Source organism: Oryzias latipes, chromosome 7 (assembly GCF_053564925.1).
Source record: "Oryzias latipes strain Hd-rR chromosome 7, Olatipes_Hd-rR_3.1".
NCBI lineage: Eukaryota > Metazoa > Chordata > Actinopteri > Beloniformes > Adrianichthyidae > Oryzias > Oryzias latipes.
The window spans coordinates 25972835-25990449 of NC_136243.1; the positions used below are offsets into that span (position 1 = coordinate 25972835).

General features: G+C 42.9%; 1 protein-coding gene across 6 annotated transcripts in view; it reads left to right on the plus strand.

Moving 5' to 3' along the window:
• The first annotated feature begins 5830 nt into the window (after positions 1 to 5830).
• Positions 5831 to 17615, plus strand: part of samd11 (sterile alpha motif domain containing 11) — a 53128-nt gene continuing 41343 nt past the window's right edge. For 4 of the 6 annotated variants that reach the window (XM_011476982.3, XM_011476983.3, XM_078950725.1 and 1 more), the window contains exons 1-2: positions 5839 to 6973; positions 7947 to 8038. In XM_011476982.3, coding sequence (XP_011475284.1) covers positions 6274 to 6973; positions 7947 to 8038 — 792 coding nt within the window. In that variant the 5' untranslated portion in view covers positions 5839 to 6273. Of the gene's footprint in view, positions 6974 to 7567; positions 7766 to 7946; positions 8039 to 17615 lie in introns of those variants that run through there. The other 2 variants (XM_011476984.4, XM_078950727.1) reach the window with 2 other exon arrangements.

Genomic DNA, 17615 nt, shown 5'->3' on the forward strand with positions numbered 1-17615 from the left:
GTGGTTTGGTCTGCTTAGTGTGAAAAGCAGTGAGTGGTGTCTGTCAGATATTCCAAGTTCCCTAAGTGGAGTCAGTCTGCACCTCCTTATGTCATTTCTTGATGATGTCAGCAGATATTTAGAAGGAAACACTAATTTCTGAAGTATCAAAATGCTTTTTTTTGTTGCTTAGAATGAAGAAATGGAAAAAATGCAACATCATTGGGTGTCATTTATGCAGGGATTAAGCACCATTTATTTTACACTTCTCTGGGGTGCAGGAAAAGTCTGGAAGAAAAACAATCACTACGAAAATAAAGGCTCAAAAACCATTTAATGAAAGAGGATCAAATCTTCCTAAATGGATTTTAAAGTCCCACTCCGATCATCTTTTGATCTATTATGAAAGCGTTCCCAGTGGTCTTTTATTTATGATTACGCTGTATTTAAGCAAAATACGGACGGCAACTGTAGTTCATTAGAATTTGCCTCTGAGTTGTGGGCAGGACTGTAACCCCGCCCCCTTCCAATCATTCATCTGTTTACAGGTTCTCCTGCCAGCTTACAGCCTCTCACACCCCACCCTAACACAACTGGTGCAACATTAATGGCAAGCTGTATTGAAGCCATCCAGTCGTACAGTTTTGAGCCCATACCAGCTTGAACGAGGAAAACAAAGACGGATGTGGATCTGTTTGTCTGCAAGTGGATGCATGAGAATGGAGCAGAGCAGGGAGCTTGTGGCCTTTTATTAAGCTTCTGGTTAACATTGATTTGAATACAGAATTACTCAGAAATGCAATTTTGGGCTTAATTATTTTATATATACTCACCAGGCACTTTTTTATACACCTTGCTAGTACTGGGTTGGACCTCCTTTTGCCTTTAGAACTGCCTTAATCCTTGGTGGTGTAAATTCAACAAGGTACTGAAAACATTTCTCATAGTCTGGTCCATATTGACATAATAGCATAGCACAATTGCTGCAGATTTGTCGGCTGTGCATTCATCATGCTAATCTCCTGTTCCACAGCATTCCAGAGAGGTTGGTGACTGTGGAGGCCAATTGAAGTCCAGTGAGTTTGTCATGTTCAAGGAACCAGTCAGATGATTCCAGCTTTATGACATGGTTTCCCCTATCCTGCTAGAAGTATCCCATCAGAAGTTGGGTACACTGTAGTCATAAAGGGATGGAGATGGTCAACAACAACATTCAGGTAGGTTGTGGAGTTGTAACAATGCTCAGTTGGTACTGAGGGGCCCAAAGTGAGCCAAGAAAATGTCCCCTACACCATCACACCACCAACCAGCAGCCTGAACCGTTGATACAAGGTAGGATCCATGCCTTCATGTTGTTGACGCCAAATTCTGGTCCTACCTTCCGAAAGTCCATGCAAAATTGGAGACTCATCAGACCAGGTGTTATTTTTCCAATCTTCTGTTGTCTAGTTTGTGTGGGTCTGTGTGTATTGTGGCCTCAGTTTCCTGTTCTTGGCTGACAGGAGTAGGACCCAGTGGTCTTCAGCTGCTGTAGACCTGCCTCAAGGTAGGACATGTTGCGCATTCAGAGATGCTCTTCTGCATACCTCAGTTGTGATCAGTGGTTATTTGAGTTATTGTTGCCTTTCTGGAATTAGTCTGGCCATTCCACATTTCCTTCTGGCACCAACAAGACATTTCTGCCCACAGAATTGCCACTCACTGGATATTTTCTATTTTTCGGACCAGTCTCGGTAAACCGCAGAGGTGGTTGTGCGTGAAACTCCCTGCGGGTCAGCAGTTTCTGAAATACTTAGACCAGCCCGCCTGGCACCAATAACCATGTCATGTTCAAAGTCATTAAAACACCTTTCTTCCCCATTCTGATGATCTGTTTGAACTGCAGCCGATCGTTTTGACCACGTCGACATGCCTATATGTATTGAGTTGCTGCCGTCTGATTGGCTATGATTAGAAATTTGTGTTATAGAGCAGTTGGACAGGACTAATGGAGTGGCCAGTGAGTCCTCCATCATGAGAAACATGCCCCAAAATCGTGTTAAGAACATGATTTTTTTGTTGGAGTGGATCTTTAAAGAAGCCTTGAAAACTTCTTGATATTTAATCCAAAGATGAGTTTTCCCCCTTTTCCTGTTTTCTTCCTTCAAATGCTCATCATTTCTTGTGTTTCTATGGGATTCTGGACCTGGTGCAGGCTACTGCATAACCTTTCAATAGAAATTCATACTGTGCTTTAAATAGTTAATGACTCTCGCCGTGTCTCCAGCGGCGTCTGGGTTTGGATGACTGGCGGGGGGGGGGGGGGGGGGGCAGAGGCGCTTCTGCCTTCCTTTTTTTCCAGCAGGGGCAGGCCTATATATTTTGCAGCTCATGTCTGAAAGGCTGGCTCCAAGCTCTAGGGGTGGGCTCTCGCTCTCTGATGGTTTTCCAGTGAGTATTTGTCAGGTCAGACTGTGCACCGCCCGGCGGTCTCCTGCTTCTCTCCCCGGGTTATTTATTACCTCTCTCCCCCGTCGGCAGCGCTGCGGCTCCGGGGCCGCTGCCAACAACGGCGCCGAGGCGAGGGCCCCACGAAGGGGGTTCCAGTTGGTCGATGATGAGGAGATTGAAAATGAAATGGGAAACTTTCAGGATGAATTCTATTCAAATCACTTCTGTTGTATTGCTTAGAACTTTGCTTGCTTAAATGGTATGAGTGAACAAAAACATGTTCCTCAGCGCAAAATATGTACTATGACCTTTTTGTTGTTGTACCCATTTTCAACGTCAAGTGAAACCATATTTTAAAAAATGACTTTTCGATATCACAATATCAAACTAAAAAAAAAATACTCTTAAAGCTTCGTTTTTAAATTGTACACCATTTGAAAAAAATTGTGACATTTTCTCTTGTTAAAAATTTGCCTTAACTTTTACCATTAGAGTTTACTTGATTAACTGTTTTCAGTCTCATAAAAAACCACAGTGACCTTTTTATTTCTTTAATCATGTTTCTAGTATGAAATGTTCATAAAAAAACATGAATATAGGAAAATCAAAGGGATGCCAAATGTAAAAAAAAGTTTGATAGTAAAACATTTCATTGATTGTGACATAAAATTACGCAAGAAAAACAAAAAAAAGTGATTGTGGACTTTTTTGTAAAATCCAAAACCTATTATTAATGTTGCGAATTATAAATGTTATTTTTTCAAGATTGAAAAAAAAACATTTAAAAAGCTATCAAGGTCTTGGTGTGTTTATTGAGCTAGTTCTGTGGATTTTGACATCAAGTAATATAGCTTATAATGTTTGTAGTTAAAGTTTTGTGCTGGAAAAAAAAAGGTTTGTGCCGACATTTTTTTGTTTTATTTTTTTCCGTGTTTTATCTCTTCATGGAGCAGATTTTAGAGCTATAAAGTAAACTTTTGCCAAAGTTACTAAAAGTTTTGAAAATTGTTACAAAAAAAGTTAATATGGTTTGGTCATTTGAACAAAAATCTGATAGAAACCATGGGTCAACTGTAACTTGTCATTTTAAACCTATTCTTTTACATTAGTATTTACTAACATGGCCTGTGGGCTCCAAAAAAGTAGTTGTTTTAAAAAGAATAAAAATAAATCTTTGTACCTGCTCTTGGAACTGTTATTGCTCCAAGGGCCATAAATGACTCAAACCCTGTTCACAAAGTCTCAGTTCCTTCCTTAGTAAACTATGACAGAAAGTGAGACTTCAGTGGTGATGCCTCATCCAGTTCACAGAAGGGGAATGCAGAGGTTTTTGAGAAATAAAAATTGTGCCGGTACAATAAATGTCAAAATGAGAAAGAAATAAAGGTGAATTTTTTTTCTCTAAATATCAACCAAGTTAAGATTAAACAACTGACAGGGAGTGTAACGATTTGTGATGGTTAAATTTGAAGAAACTTTATTTTAGATGTGTGGACAAACTGATTTTCTCGTTACTTCTGAGACTTTGATAATAAACGTGTGGGTTTTTTGGAGTCATAGCTGAGGGGTTCTCTGGTGTTTTCTAGCATCCCTGCTTGAAGACCGTATGAAAGGTTAATATGTGTAAGATCACAGGCCTTTTTCACAAGAATATTGATGGAAACATGTTCTCATTCAACCCCAAACCAGACTCTAGACGAAAGCCTGGGTGTCGTCACTGAGTTTGGGGAACCCCTCACTGATGAGCCACATGCAGAGGGTGAGTCATAATCAGAGATAGGAGTGGGTGTTAGCACGGTGTCCCCTTTGACTAGTTTCATCAGGGCTGTCCTGATGGTGAAACCTCCGGCGCCAACGCACAGATCAGTAAGGTTTTCACTGAGACATTTCGGTATGGTAGAAGTCTGGTTTGATGAAGACAATCAGAGAGCTTCTCATCTGATCCACAGTTCCACTTCCTTGAAGCAGCTTTGTAAACATATGCTGTAAATGTTTCAGCAGTTCCTGATTTATGTCATTGTCTCTGTACGGTGCACACCGCGCATGGAAACTCACATTATTGTGAAGACCAAAAGCAGTGCCTTTCGATTTCATATCCCTGTTCACTTCTTGTACCTTTTGGATGTCAAGTCTCTCTTTTCTGATTGGTATAAAATCCTCTTTGCCTTCATTTTTTATCACAGACCCCTTAACTCTGTCAAGTTCTCCCATTGTTTCTCAGATCCATCTGTCCCATCAGTCTGCTCCGTCATCTTTGGCCAGATAGCTGTTGGCATGTTTTTCTGCACATGTGTGCTGGCCCGCCCTGTCTGCTCCCAGTCAACCATTTCTGGCCAAGCTTTGGACTCCGGCCACATCACGCGCCTCTTCCGCCTGTGGTGTGGCGACCTCCTTCCTGTGTGTGTCAGAATCGGCTTTGGCCTGATTTATAAGCTCTTGACACACGGCGCTTTTGCACCCCTCCCTGACTGCTGGAATGGCTATTCCATGTGTTGGTGGTAGATCTACCTGGGTGGTTCTCCACTGATGGGGGTCAGATGTGATTTTTGCTCACAAGCTCCAGGAGCTCAGGGGAGCCGGCCCTGCAGGCAGTGAGGAGAGAAAAGTGCTTTCGGAGACTTTAGTTTAACTCCAGTCAAAGCCACAGGTTTGCAGATGTTACCAACATGAATGGTTCTTCTGAAATGTTCTGAAATCTGCTTGAAGCCGGAGAAGCTCCAGTAGTTTTACTCACTCAAAAAGTTTTATAGAGCCTGAAATGGTTCATTATAAACATTGGCACACTTTTGTGAGACAGTTTTGGTAGTGCAGAGTTGATGTAAAGATCTAACCAACACAGTTTGAGCCTGCTCATGTCTTAAAATGTTTATGTTAGAAAATACAACAATGGTTCTTTTGATATTATTTTCCTAAAAGAAACCACTTTTCCAGCACAAACTGTAAATCAAACCTTTGGGCTGTTTTTATTTCAGCAACAGAGGGCAAAAGGTGGGGTCATTGCAGGTGAAGGATAACTAATAGATGGTTGAATTCAGACACGCTAAGAGTGGCCACACAGGGCCACATCTGGACCTGTGTGGCCTCTCCAGCATGTCTCTGGTGGCCTGCAAAGCCCACAGAGCCTCTTCATAACTTTAATGTTCTTTTTGATCATATGTAATCATGAATATGTTATATTAATATGTTAAATACGGGGACAGGTTTGGGTGAATTTTCTACATAACTATATAGATTTGTGTTCCTGCTTTTATTTTTTTGCAGTAAACTTGAAGAAAAAAACAGATGCATGTCCCATCCTGATGCTCCCGTCTTGTGGTGCCATCATTGTGTGCGCTCCTTTGTCGTCCCTCGCAGCATCCCCCTGTGGCGCGCGGCCCCCGCCAAGCCTCCGCCGTTTAAATGGGCCAAGTTGAGAATCGGCGCAGAGTGCAAATCTTGTTTGGTCTGGGTCTGTGAACTTCAGCGTGACTGCAGCAACACACACGCGTTCAAACCTTACAACTCTTTCCAAACGCCATCACAATTACTGGAATATGACGAGTCATACAGTTTAGGCGGTCTCACTTTCAGGAATTCAGTAACATTGGAGTTCTTTTTTATTTTTTAACATAAAACAGTTTTCCAGCTAAATTGGCTTCATTTTAAGACTTGTTTGAGACTTTTCAGGGAAAAATATAATATTTTGATTCTTTTTTTGTTTGAAAAATAATAATCATAAAATCTAAAAAAACAAACAAACTCCTTTAATCATCAAATGAGAGACGGGAAGTGATGCTCCGACCAGCGGTGATCGCAAAAAGTAACAGACTGTAAGTGGCTGAGGGCTTGCAGCATGTCAGGTATTAACAGAGCGAGAGAGATTAAATGTGGGAGGTAGGAGCTGTGAGGCTGTCGGAGAGCACTGCCGCCGCCGCGAGCTGGAAACTACTGAATGGGAATCTATCCGGCAACCTCACCACACCGCTGTCTGACGGCGACGCGGAGATTGTGTCTAAACCGGAGAGGCGCGTCTCGGAGTCCGGCTCAGCCCTGCGCACGCACGAAGGGGACGGTCAAGTTGGATCGAGGAAGCAGCTTTTCAATTGTTACCGGCGCGCGCTTCCCACAAACATGCCTGCCATCAAGAAGGAGCGGCTGGATGGAGACGACATGGCATTGACCGCGTTCAACCAGTCCGAATACCTGGCCCCTTTAAATGCCACTGCCATCCCCGTGGTGACCCCGCATCCGCCGCCCTACGAGCACATCTTCACCCATCACCGCGCGTACTTGGGGCTCCACGACTCGGCGCTGCATCACCAGCACCTCCACCATCACACGGACGACTTAATGCTGGAGAGGTTCTCCTCCATCCCCGACTTTCAGCCTTTCTTCGACAACGGGGAGCCGTGCATCGAGGTGGAGTGCGGCGAAAACAAAGCTCTGCTTTATATCAATAAACTGTGCCAAGGTAGTAAGGGACCCTCAATTAAATACAGGGGTGAGTGGCTCACTCCCAACGAGTTCCAGTTTGTGAGCGGACGTGAGACTGCCAAAGATTGGAAAAGGAGTATTCGACACAAAGGTAAGCAATCTCCGCTTTCCTCCTGGCTGTTGTTGGGGAGGAACACTTGAACACACCTAAAAGATTTATAGACAACTTTCTGTGGCTGCCAACTCTGGTCTGGTGTTTCGGTACTGAGTGGAGTGAAAGGGTTACAGCCGTCAGTGCGTCAGGAGAGTTCAGGCGCGAACCGTTCGCGTCTGAGATGGTGCGCCAAAGCAGGACACCTGAAGCTGTCTGCGGGGGACCAAGGGGGGAACTTCAGCATGGATAGCAAAATGTGAGGCGGCTTTAATATCCCTTGATATGCTGGGATGAATCGCAAGGAGCACTGGCGCTCGTGCACGGTTGTTTACACTTTTACGCATTGCATGCTGGCTCCACAGACACTTAAGATTATTAAATTAACAGAAGATTTGGTCACTTCCAGTGCCATTCTGCCATAAACGACTGGTCTGGATGATCTCTCGTCAGCTGCACTTGAGCTTCTTGCAGGTTCTTAGGTTTGTTTTTCTGTAAATGCATCCTGTTAGTGTTAGCAGCTCTATTCGTTCGATTTTTATATTTGGAGGTGTTTATTGGCATTTTTTTGTTTACATTTGTCACCTGTTCACACACACGGCCAAAACCCCGCGCGCTGTTATGTTTGCTCCCTCAGAATTGACGCGTAACTTTGTTTAGGTGCGCGCGCCTGTGTTGAAAGGGAGGGGGATTCTCTCCGGTTAGGTTAGGGGAAAAAAGGGTTTTTGAAATTGTTTTTTTCCCCCCAAGACGTTAACCAGCAAGCACAATTAACGAGAACAAGCCTCAGAGGTAAGTCAAGCAGGTCCTTCACCAGTCAGCCAGCTTAATTTGGGTGTATTGGAGATGCATGGTAAATATGCAGAGACATCCTCAGTCAATGGAAAACTCAAAGTCTGACATTTTTGATTCTACCAGCTGTGTGAGATATTTCCACTCAAGGATTTTATTACGTTTTCTTTTCTTTCGTTAGGAAAAAGTCTCAAGACTCTCATGTCCAAAGGAATCTTGCAGGTGCATCCTCCCATCTGTGATTGCCCTGGTTGTCGAATTTCATCTCCGGTGGTAAGAATCCTTCATCCTTCATGCTGGTGTTTGTGCTGCAATGCCTTCTCCTGCAATTTACACCTTCCCTATGGAATTTAGAGGAATCTATCAATATAGACACTAATTTGACACTCATTACTGCCAAATTCATGTAATTATGTCACACAAGTCTCCTCAATATCATATTTGAGATATTTCATTGGTGGGTTCAAGCTATATTTGCTGCATTTGTACTTGTAACCTTCAGAATTTGGACCCCACAGGCACAGATGTCAACTTTGATGGTCATGAGTCCACTTTGAGCCTTTCACAGATGCTGAGCATCAGTCAGTTTTTATTAGGAGGCTTTGTGAGGGTGCTTGGTCGGCTGACATTAGGGGTACGGTTGGTTGGGCTGTCTCACTGCAGCAGCTTTCTCACCTGGCTGTTGAACTGCTGCTTGCCTATTGTTTTGCTCAGGGCTCCAACCGGCGGCACGTTGCCAAACCTGGAGGCCTTGCAGGTGTGCCACAATTATGGCATCGCCACGCTGCGTTTTTCAGCGTGTTCATGTGTCAGCTTTGAGCAAATCTGTTCACACAGGTGTAGCGAGTTGTGAGTGTGTGTCATTCTGTGTGTGTGTGTGTGTGTGTGTGTGTTTATCACCACGGCGCGCATCTGTCGTCGCTTCTAAGCACTAATCTTAAGGGAAGGGTGTAAGAGGCTTAGCAAGCTACTGAGCGTGGCTACTGCTGATTATTGTGTGCGAGGCACGCAAAGCATAGGAGGTTTGGATAAGCCAGAGGTGTCTGAGCGATGCCCATAAACTGGTGACATTTAAAACAATCAAAAATGCAAGCAAACACAGAGGTTTCGGCCAAAAGAAGTCACACATGGGGAGGTCATGGAAGGAAGCAGTCAGGGGAAATGTTCACGTCTTGTCTTTTCACGGTAGACTTTTTGAGAATGTGAGCTTGTTTGCTTTCGCTCAGCCTCATTTCAGTTATCACAGTGATTGGGTTTTGGCTTGCCACGGCTTGTGCAGCTCCACTTCAATTACAGCGGTGACGGAGAAAACTTTGCTACTGACGTAAGCAGAGTTATGAGAGCCTTAAGGTTGTTATTGTTGCCTCCTCTCCTTTTCCTTGTGTGGTGGGGAGGACTTACAGCCTAGCCCACCAATATGACCATAACATACTCATCAACACACAAGCTGAGAACGTTGTGAGTTTCCAGCTGAAGGTTAAGTATAGGAAGGAAGGCGGAGGGACCTGTACGGCCTGAAACTAGCGTCTTCATCGCTTCTCATTGACTCCCCCCAGGGATGACAGCCAGCATTCCCTCAGCGATGAGCTCCCGCGCACACATGGACAGACACAGGCCTGCCTACTGACACAAATTACCTCATGCCGTCATTTATTCTGAAAGTTTGACGGCTGAACTTTGAGTGATCTTGTTTCGCTCATAGGCATGAGGCAAGCAATCATAAAGCGCAGCAGCTGTGGGGAGGCGTTTCACCTGCCTGCTCAGAAATCATTTGCTGTGAGTGTGCCTCTGCACAAGCTGCTTATTACGACACAACACTGACTGCTGTGGAGCTTAGAAGTATTTAAAATGTTAATTATCACTGTTTTATAAAAATCAGACAGTTTGTGCAGTTATGTAAGTATCTGGTATTTCTTTGCTTCATCGTTTTGGCTGCAGCTTAAAGCGTTCCCAGGTGTCATGCAAAGCCGTCTCTGCTGTGGATCTACTTTTGTCTGTAAACATGTTGGGCTTCATTTTTTCACCTTAGTGCATATGTGCCTGATTGTTTGGAGGCCTGATGCTGGCTGACTTTTTGTCTGGCTAAAGTGTGTGTGTGTGTCTGGGAGTTGGTGTATGTGTGCTCTCCCCCCCGGAGAGAGCCGAGCTTCCTTTCCGCTGTTATTTCAGCGGAACTGGCGGAGGCCGGGAGGAAATTGCACTCCCCTCCTCCGGCTCATAACGACCTCCACCAATCAAGGGCTCCTCTTGGCAAAGTGGAATTAAACTTGCAGGCACACTCTTCTGTGCTAACACGCAGACAGGAGGTGCACTGTCTACACTCATCGCTTAAGGTCCACCACCATACATTGTTATGTTCAGAATGTGTCATGTGTTCAATGCAAACACTGATCTGTTGTATTTCAACGAGGAGCCATATTAGGAATGCATTATTTGCACAGAATGCACAGAATAAAGTGCATAAGAAGTCCATGATCATTGGCGGTTAAGTTCTGGACTGATGACGTCTTGCATGCTTGGGATGCATAAAGCCCAGGGCTTAGATGATGATGATGATGATGATGGTGGCTACAGACCAGACAATCATTTAAGAATTCAAAGACTCACTTTGATCCTCTTTCGAACCATTTTTAAAACGTTCCCAGTGGTCTTTTACTTATGATTGTGCTGTTTTAGGCACAATAGAAAAAGCCTGTGTTGTTTTCTAGGACATTGTTTCTGCAGAGCGGCAGGAGTTCATTAGAAATTCACCACTGAGTTGTGGGTAGGACTATTAGTGCAGAGTAAATCTGCCCCTTTCCCATCATCCATCTTTTTACATGATCTCCGCTAGCTTATAGCCCCTCACAACCCCAACCTCACATTACGATGCAACAAAAATGGCGAGCAATATCGGAGCGATCCAGCCGTACAGTTCTGACCCAGATGCCAGCTTGGAATAGGAAAAAGAAGATTTACATGGATCTATTTGTTTACAAGCAGATGCATCAGAATGGAGTGGGGCATGGCACTAATGGCTTGTATGTCACACCTACAAGCTTTTTCCAACTCACAATGATTTAAAAAAAAAGAAACACTTAAAAATGCAATTTTGAGCTTCATTTTTTATGTCTTTCACCATCAAACATGATGAAGACATGTTGAAAACACCAAAAACACCATTTTCATTCATATGATTGTGATTGGCTGAGAAAAAAGGCGGGTCATATAACTATTGGTATGAAGTGAAGGGCTAACTGATAATGGTGTGTAGTGATGCAACAACCCAATTTACCTAAAAGTGAAGTCTTTCTTCTTGTGCCAGAGCTTCACTAGAATTCTGCACATATGACTGTTTCCAAAGTAGAACTAATGCTGTGTACATTGTGCTGATGCCACGTAACTATGGTTACCATGGGACTGGTCACTGAGGTTGAAGCGTGCAAAACTGTGGTTTTATAAAGTGTATTGCGCAATTTTCTGTGCCTCCCTTGCTAAAAATGAAGTCAGCTGGATGTCAGACAAGTTAGTTTCTGTCAGAAGGCAGTGTCTTATTAGGAGCATTAATCAACATGTATAATACTAAGGCACTGTAATATGATAACGTAACATTAAGAATTATAACCTAATTTTTTTAAGTAAGGTAGTAAGAGTAGGTTGTTTTTTACAACACCAGCCTGGTACTATGCTTTGTTGTGACTTAAATTTTTGGACTGCAAATTATGCAGAGTAGCCATTAGCCATTTTAAAGATTCAGACAGCTGAAAATTTGTGGATGTGTTCGAACATTTGGGTGGAGATCCTCTTGGGATAGAGCTGAAATATGTTGCATCTATTAGCCATAGGTGGTTAATCACAAATGTGCTCATGGCAGTGTTCCTCAGAAGCCCTCCTCCCAACACCTGTGCACATGTTCACAGTGGAAAAACTCCCTGTTTGCTTGTAGCTCTTTGGTTTTTCCATGATAGTCTTGGAGAGCCTCCATGTCTGTTTTACTTCCATACTTTCACACAAAGGCGACGCTGAAGCAGATTGAACCAACGCTTCATTCAGGTTTTCTTCCTGAAGCACAGTGGAACAGTCCATGGACCGATTTTGACTTTACTGGACGATTAAAGAACCACTACAATGAAAACTGTGTTTTGGGTGTTTTTACCATCTTCTTGTGGCATTTTTCTCCTGATGAAGGAAATATATAAATAAAATTAGGCTTAAAATGATGTTTCTGCTATAAAATGCTATTGGAAAAGCTTGTAGCAGTGATGCATAGCAGAAGCTACAATTGGAGGGCCACAATTTCTATGCTCTGCTCCATTGAGATGCATTTACTTATAGTTGAGTAGATTCATTTAGGTCTTTGTTTTCCTCGTCTGAGTTTAAATCTGGCTCAAAACTGTACGACTGGACAGCTCTAATAATGCTCACCACTTTTGTTGCACTGGTGATGTTGGGGTTGTGAGGGACTGTAAGCTAGTGGGAGAGCGTGTAAACAGATGGATGATGGGAAGTGGAGGAAGGCTTACCCCGCGTCAGTTCCGTCAATTTCTAAAGAACTGATGCCACTCTGCAGAAACTGTGTCCTAGAAAAGGACAGTTTTTTTGATTCTGGCTAAAAATGACAAAATTATTAAGAAAAGATCACTGGGAACGCCTTTACAACTAATCAAAAGATGATTTGAGTGGGACTTTAAATGAGGTTCTACTTCATGACAAGATTTCAATAAAGTCTTAGACTATTAGCAGTTAAGGATTTTTGTTCATTTCACCAACCAGAGATGAAACTCTCACATCCCCTTTCCTTGTTTTTAAGGGGAGGTAAAAGCCACAGTCGTTACCTGTGAAGCTTATCTGTGGCAACCGCCATGGGCCTTAACAAACACTCCCTTAGAAAATTCACGCACCACATACACACGTATGTCCACACACAAATGTACACACACACATAGAGAAAGAATGGGAGAGAATGGATGGAAGAAACAAGTGGGAGAGGGGAGAGACGCGCTCGCACGCCTCACTGCACCGGCACTGACCTCCCAGTGCCGAGCCTGCAGCCTCCCCTCCATCTCGCCGCTTCTCGCCCTCAGTGCCCCCCCCTCCCCCCCGCCGTCCAGCCCCCACTTGTGCCGCTCCACTGGGCTGCGACTGCCCGCCTGGCTCAGCGCGTGGGGGCCGAGTGTGCAGGAGAGCATGCACTTTTGTGTGTGTGTGTGTGTGTGTGTACTGGGGAGGCGTGAGTCTTGGTCGCATGCCTTACTGCCCTACAGCGCTTTCTCACCTTTTTTTTCCTCTCACATGGGCATCAACAACCAGGGGCTGTCTGAAGTCTGCATTCACCACACACAATGCTGCCTGGACTCCATTTACATTTGCCAAGTTCATTTTCATTTGCTAAAGTTTGTGCACCGGTCCAAGTTCTGGTGTCTAAAGAGTAACTCCTTCATTTTTAGCATTTGTCCAGTTTACAGCTGTTGAGCATTTCTGGGGGCCCTCCAGTGAAGTCACCTTTTTGATCAGGGATTCATTTCTCAGTTGTAGAACACAAGAGTTAAATAGTATCCATAGATTGTTTTAGGATTTCAGCAGTAAAGGAGTCACAAAAACAATAGGCTGTTATCATCTTAATCACTTAAATTTGGGGCGATATAAATCTGTTAAAGGGTGAAACATTTGTTGTGGTACACATGCCATTGCAAAAATTTTTGACTTTAAGACAGCAGAACAAATTTTTGTTTTAGCAAAGAAGTAATCCAGGAAGTGTAACTAATGAGCAAACTTTGAACAATAAACTGAGAATGTTTGTGCTGTATACTGAGAGTTCACCAGTGTTAAGTGTGTTTAATAAGGATTTAAGGCTTAATGATTAAGGCCTTTTTAGGAGTTAATGAAATAACATGAGCTAATAGCATCACTGTCCAAACTCAAACAACTCATGTGAATTTTGTTATTAACACACGTCATGTCTGTGAAGCAAAAAATGCTTAAGGTCCCACTCCGATCAACTACTGTAAAAGCGTTCCTACTGGTCTAATAATTATGATTGTGCCATTTTTAACCAAAATATAGAAAACTGTAGTCGTCTATGCAGAACGGCAGGAGTTGATCAGAAATTCACCTCCGAGTTGTGGGCACAACTGTTATTGTGGAGTAAGCCTGGCCCCACTTCCCATCATCCAGTTGTTTACATTTTCGCCCGCCAGCCTACAAGCCTTTACAACCACAACCTAACATTAGCGGTGCAACAAAAATGGCATCAAAACTGGAGCTATCCAACTATACAATTTTGAGCCAGATGCCAGCTCAGACGAGGAAAATGAGGACATACATGGATCGTCTGCTCCTGACTCACAACGATTTGAAAAAATAAATATTAAAAAATGCAATTTAAAGCTTAATTGTCTAAATGTATGTCCTTCATTATCAGTAAAATGCCACTAGAACGTGTTAAAAACATGGAGTGAGTCTTTAAAAGCAGCAGTAAATGAACTTTGTGATGTCCCATGCTCTTATGCTGACTGGCAATTTGGCCAAAGCTGCCAAACTGGCATCAAATCTTTTTTCATAGATGCTTCTGTGAAGTTGTCTCCTTTTTGTTTGAGTCTGAGACGAAAGAAAATGCAAAATGTGAATTTTTAAGTTATTTAGTTGCGCGTTTCAAACAAACATGCAGTCTATCTTGCTGTCTTGGCCTCATTTCAAATCTCTTATCGCCCTTATGACCGCTTCACCCCCCACATCTCTAAGCTTCCTCACACTTTTTTTTCCTCTCTTCTTTTCCAGCATCCACTCCCACCCCCCCTCCTCTCTTCCCCGCTAAGTCAGCCCGCCATCCTGGCTACACACACGCACCCCCCCCCCCCCCCCCCCACACACACACACAGGCCGCGAGGTAACGGCAGACAGGCGCGTGACTCATTAGGCATTCGTCCCCCAGGGAGATCTCTGGTAGGGGGGGGGGGGGTGAGTGTGAGGGGGAGAGAGCGCCACAGCTGCAGGAATGTCACGGGCAGCTACTGCCGTGTGTTTGTGTGTGTGTGTGTGTGTCTTGCTTTTGCTTGTTGAAACTGGCGGCAGGGCACTGCACCTTTCAGGAAATAATGCACTTAGAAAGATAAAACTCAGTACGCTTTGTCAGCAATATCTCATTTAGATGTTTTAAGCGCATTTAAAGACCTACTCCAACAAAAATCATGGTTTGGGTGTCTTTACCATGTTTTTGTGGCATTTTTCTCATGATGGGGGGCATGTGCAGAGAAAATTAATCTTGAAATTGTGTTTCTGAGTATTTCTTTATTCAAATCGTTATGAATCAGGAACCGACGAAAAAAATGTCGTTGGAAAAAGCCTGCAGCAGTGATGTAGACGCTACAATCTGTGGGCCACAAGTTCCCTGCTTCGCTCCATTCTGTTGCATTCACTTGCAGACGACTAGATCCATGTATGTCTTTGTTTTCCTCGTCTGAGCTGGCATCTAAAGCAAAACTGTACGGCTGGATAGCCATATTGCTCGCCATTTCTATTGCACTGCTAATGTTAAGTTGGTGTTGTAACAGGCTATAAGCTAGCAGAAGAGCTTGTTAACAGATGGATGATGGGAAATGGGGGTAGGCTTATTCCGCACCAACAGCTTCGCCTACAACTTACAGGCGAATTTCCAGTACAGCACTGCTTCTCTGCAGAGTCCACGTTTTAGAAAGCGACACAGATTTTTTGATTTTTTGCTGAAATCAGCATAATTATAAATAAAAGACCACAGGGAAAGCTTTGGAAATAGATCAAAAGATCATCGGAGAGGGACTTTTTAAGAAAAAACATGAAACAATGTAACGTTTTCTAATTGATCTGGATAATATTTGGTCCAATTATGAGCAAGTTCTTTTCTGACATACCCGCATTTTGTTCCAGTGAAACTTTGCCCTGACTGCAAACTCATGTCATCACCCAGACTAGTTACCAGAGTGTACAACAAGAAGAACATCCCTCAGTGAAAAATCTCTACTTTTCTTGCTTTCGAACCAGGTTGTAAGCAGAGGCTGGTTAGTGGTTTTTGATGGTCCATTTCTCACTTCTACATCTTCTGTAAATCTCGATTCCCCACATTCAGCGTCAATCATTTCTCAGGGTGTTTTTTTTTGTCTTTTGGTTTTTGTTGTGACGCAGAACTATTTGTTTTTTGGCCTATTAAGTTTTCCTAAATTTCTCTGAGCAGAAATTCTCTGTGCTGACATAAAATATTGACCTTGAGAGACTGCAGACCTCTGGGAGAATATTCAGCTGCTGGTGAGGCATCTCCTCAGCAGTGATGAAATCCTGGACACACCAATATACTTTTGTGTACTACTGTTCCGATGCAGTCCTGTAGATGTAGTGACTGCACCCCATTCTACACCTGGAGCAATGCACTGGAAAGGTCTGGTCTCTAGCCACCATCATCATCATCTAAGCCCTGGGCTTTATGCATCTATGGTCAGCTTATTCTTCTTCACCGCCAGCAATCTTCTCACAAACAACAATAAATGACTTGCATATACAAAGTACAGCTTTGAGTGGAAACACTCGCCTGAATTGCCTGGACCATTCTAAACCATACTGTACCGCTCAGTGGAAACCAGGCTTTGATGTAGAATAATCAAAGCCTGGTTTGATTATTAGCAGTTGATCATTCACACTAGGTTTTTTGGTCCGCACCAGTTGGTTTTCTAATATGGTCCAGTTCATTTGCAAAATGTCAAATTTCCCCTACATGTTTGTGTGCGGATGTAAATGGAAAAAACTATCCGACAGACCAAAGGGGAGAATGAAGGGAGGCTAGACTAAAGAGGGTAAATAACGAAAGCGATTTTGTACCACGACGAAAAAAATGACCCACACTGGAAATCGGATAAAGGTTTAAATAAAAGGCTGGAAAATGCCTTGTTTTAGGTAGGGTAGTGTAATATTCCACTTACAGCACTCAGAGAAAAAGGATGACTGGCAGGTCTTCTTGTTTGTACCTTTACTTGCTTCCTGGACCTAACTTGTTAAGTATAACAAACCATCCACAGATAAAAACCCGTTTTAAATGCGTTACTTTAGTTTGTCCTTCAGATCATTTCATGGTAACTGACAGTAGGGGTGTAACGATTCATTTTAACAACGTTTCAATTAATATCATAATTTGCGGTTGCTGATCACAGTTTACATTGGTTCATCTGGTTCACTGACCTAAAATCGATCCGGGACATCTTTAGACAAAAATTCAACCGGTGGGACTCAAAGATAAATACCTGAGTACTGAACAGTGCAGGTGAAGTTTTCCAGATTTCTTGTATTTCCTGCAAGATAGTCAAGTATAAATTAAATATGTGTACAAACAAACAAGTAAACAAGAATTAATGGCAAATCCATTCACATTTTAGTTTTCTTAATCAGTGTTGTTTTTGCACATCAAAGTAATCCAAAGGGAACATTATTAGAACATTCTACCACACTGTACGGTCACATGTCTTTGCAAAATTCACAGTGTTTCCACACATTGGACTGTAATGATGGCTTGATCATTTTTTGCTGCCATTACGTCTTTTGTCTGCTGTGATGGCACTTGGTTGTTTTTACATTTTAGTAAATAAACCTACCAGACCTCAATCCAAATGGTATTTTCCAATATTGAAAGAAATCAATTTATTTCATTATGAAATGATTTCATAATGGCAAAGGTCAATTCGCAGAAAAACTAGCCTCAGACAGATAGATCTGATTGGCTGGTAGGAATATAAACCAATTAATCGATGAAGTCGAATAATCGTTACACCTCTAGGTTACAAAACCTTAAAACTTTGAATTTAAATGAACAAAAATACCTTAAAAGAGGAGCCTCATTTGTTCCCCAAAATGA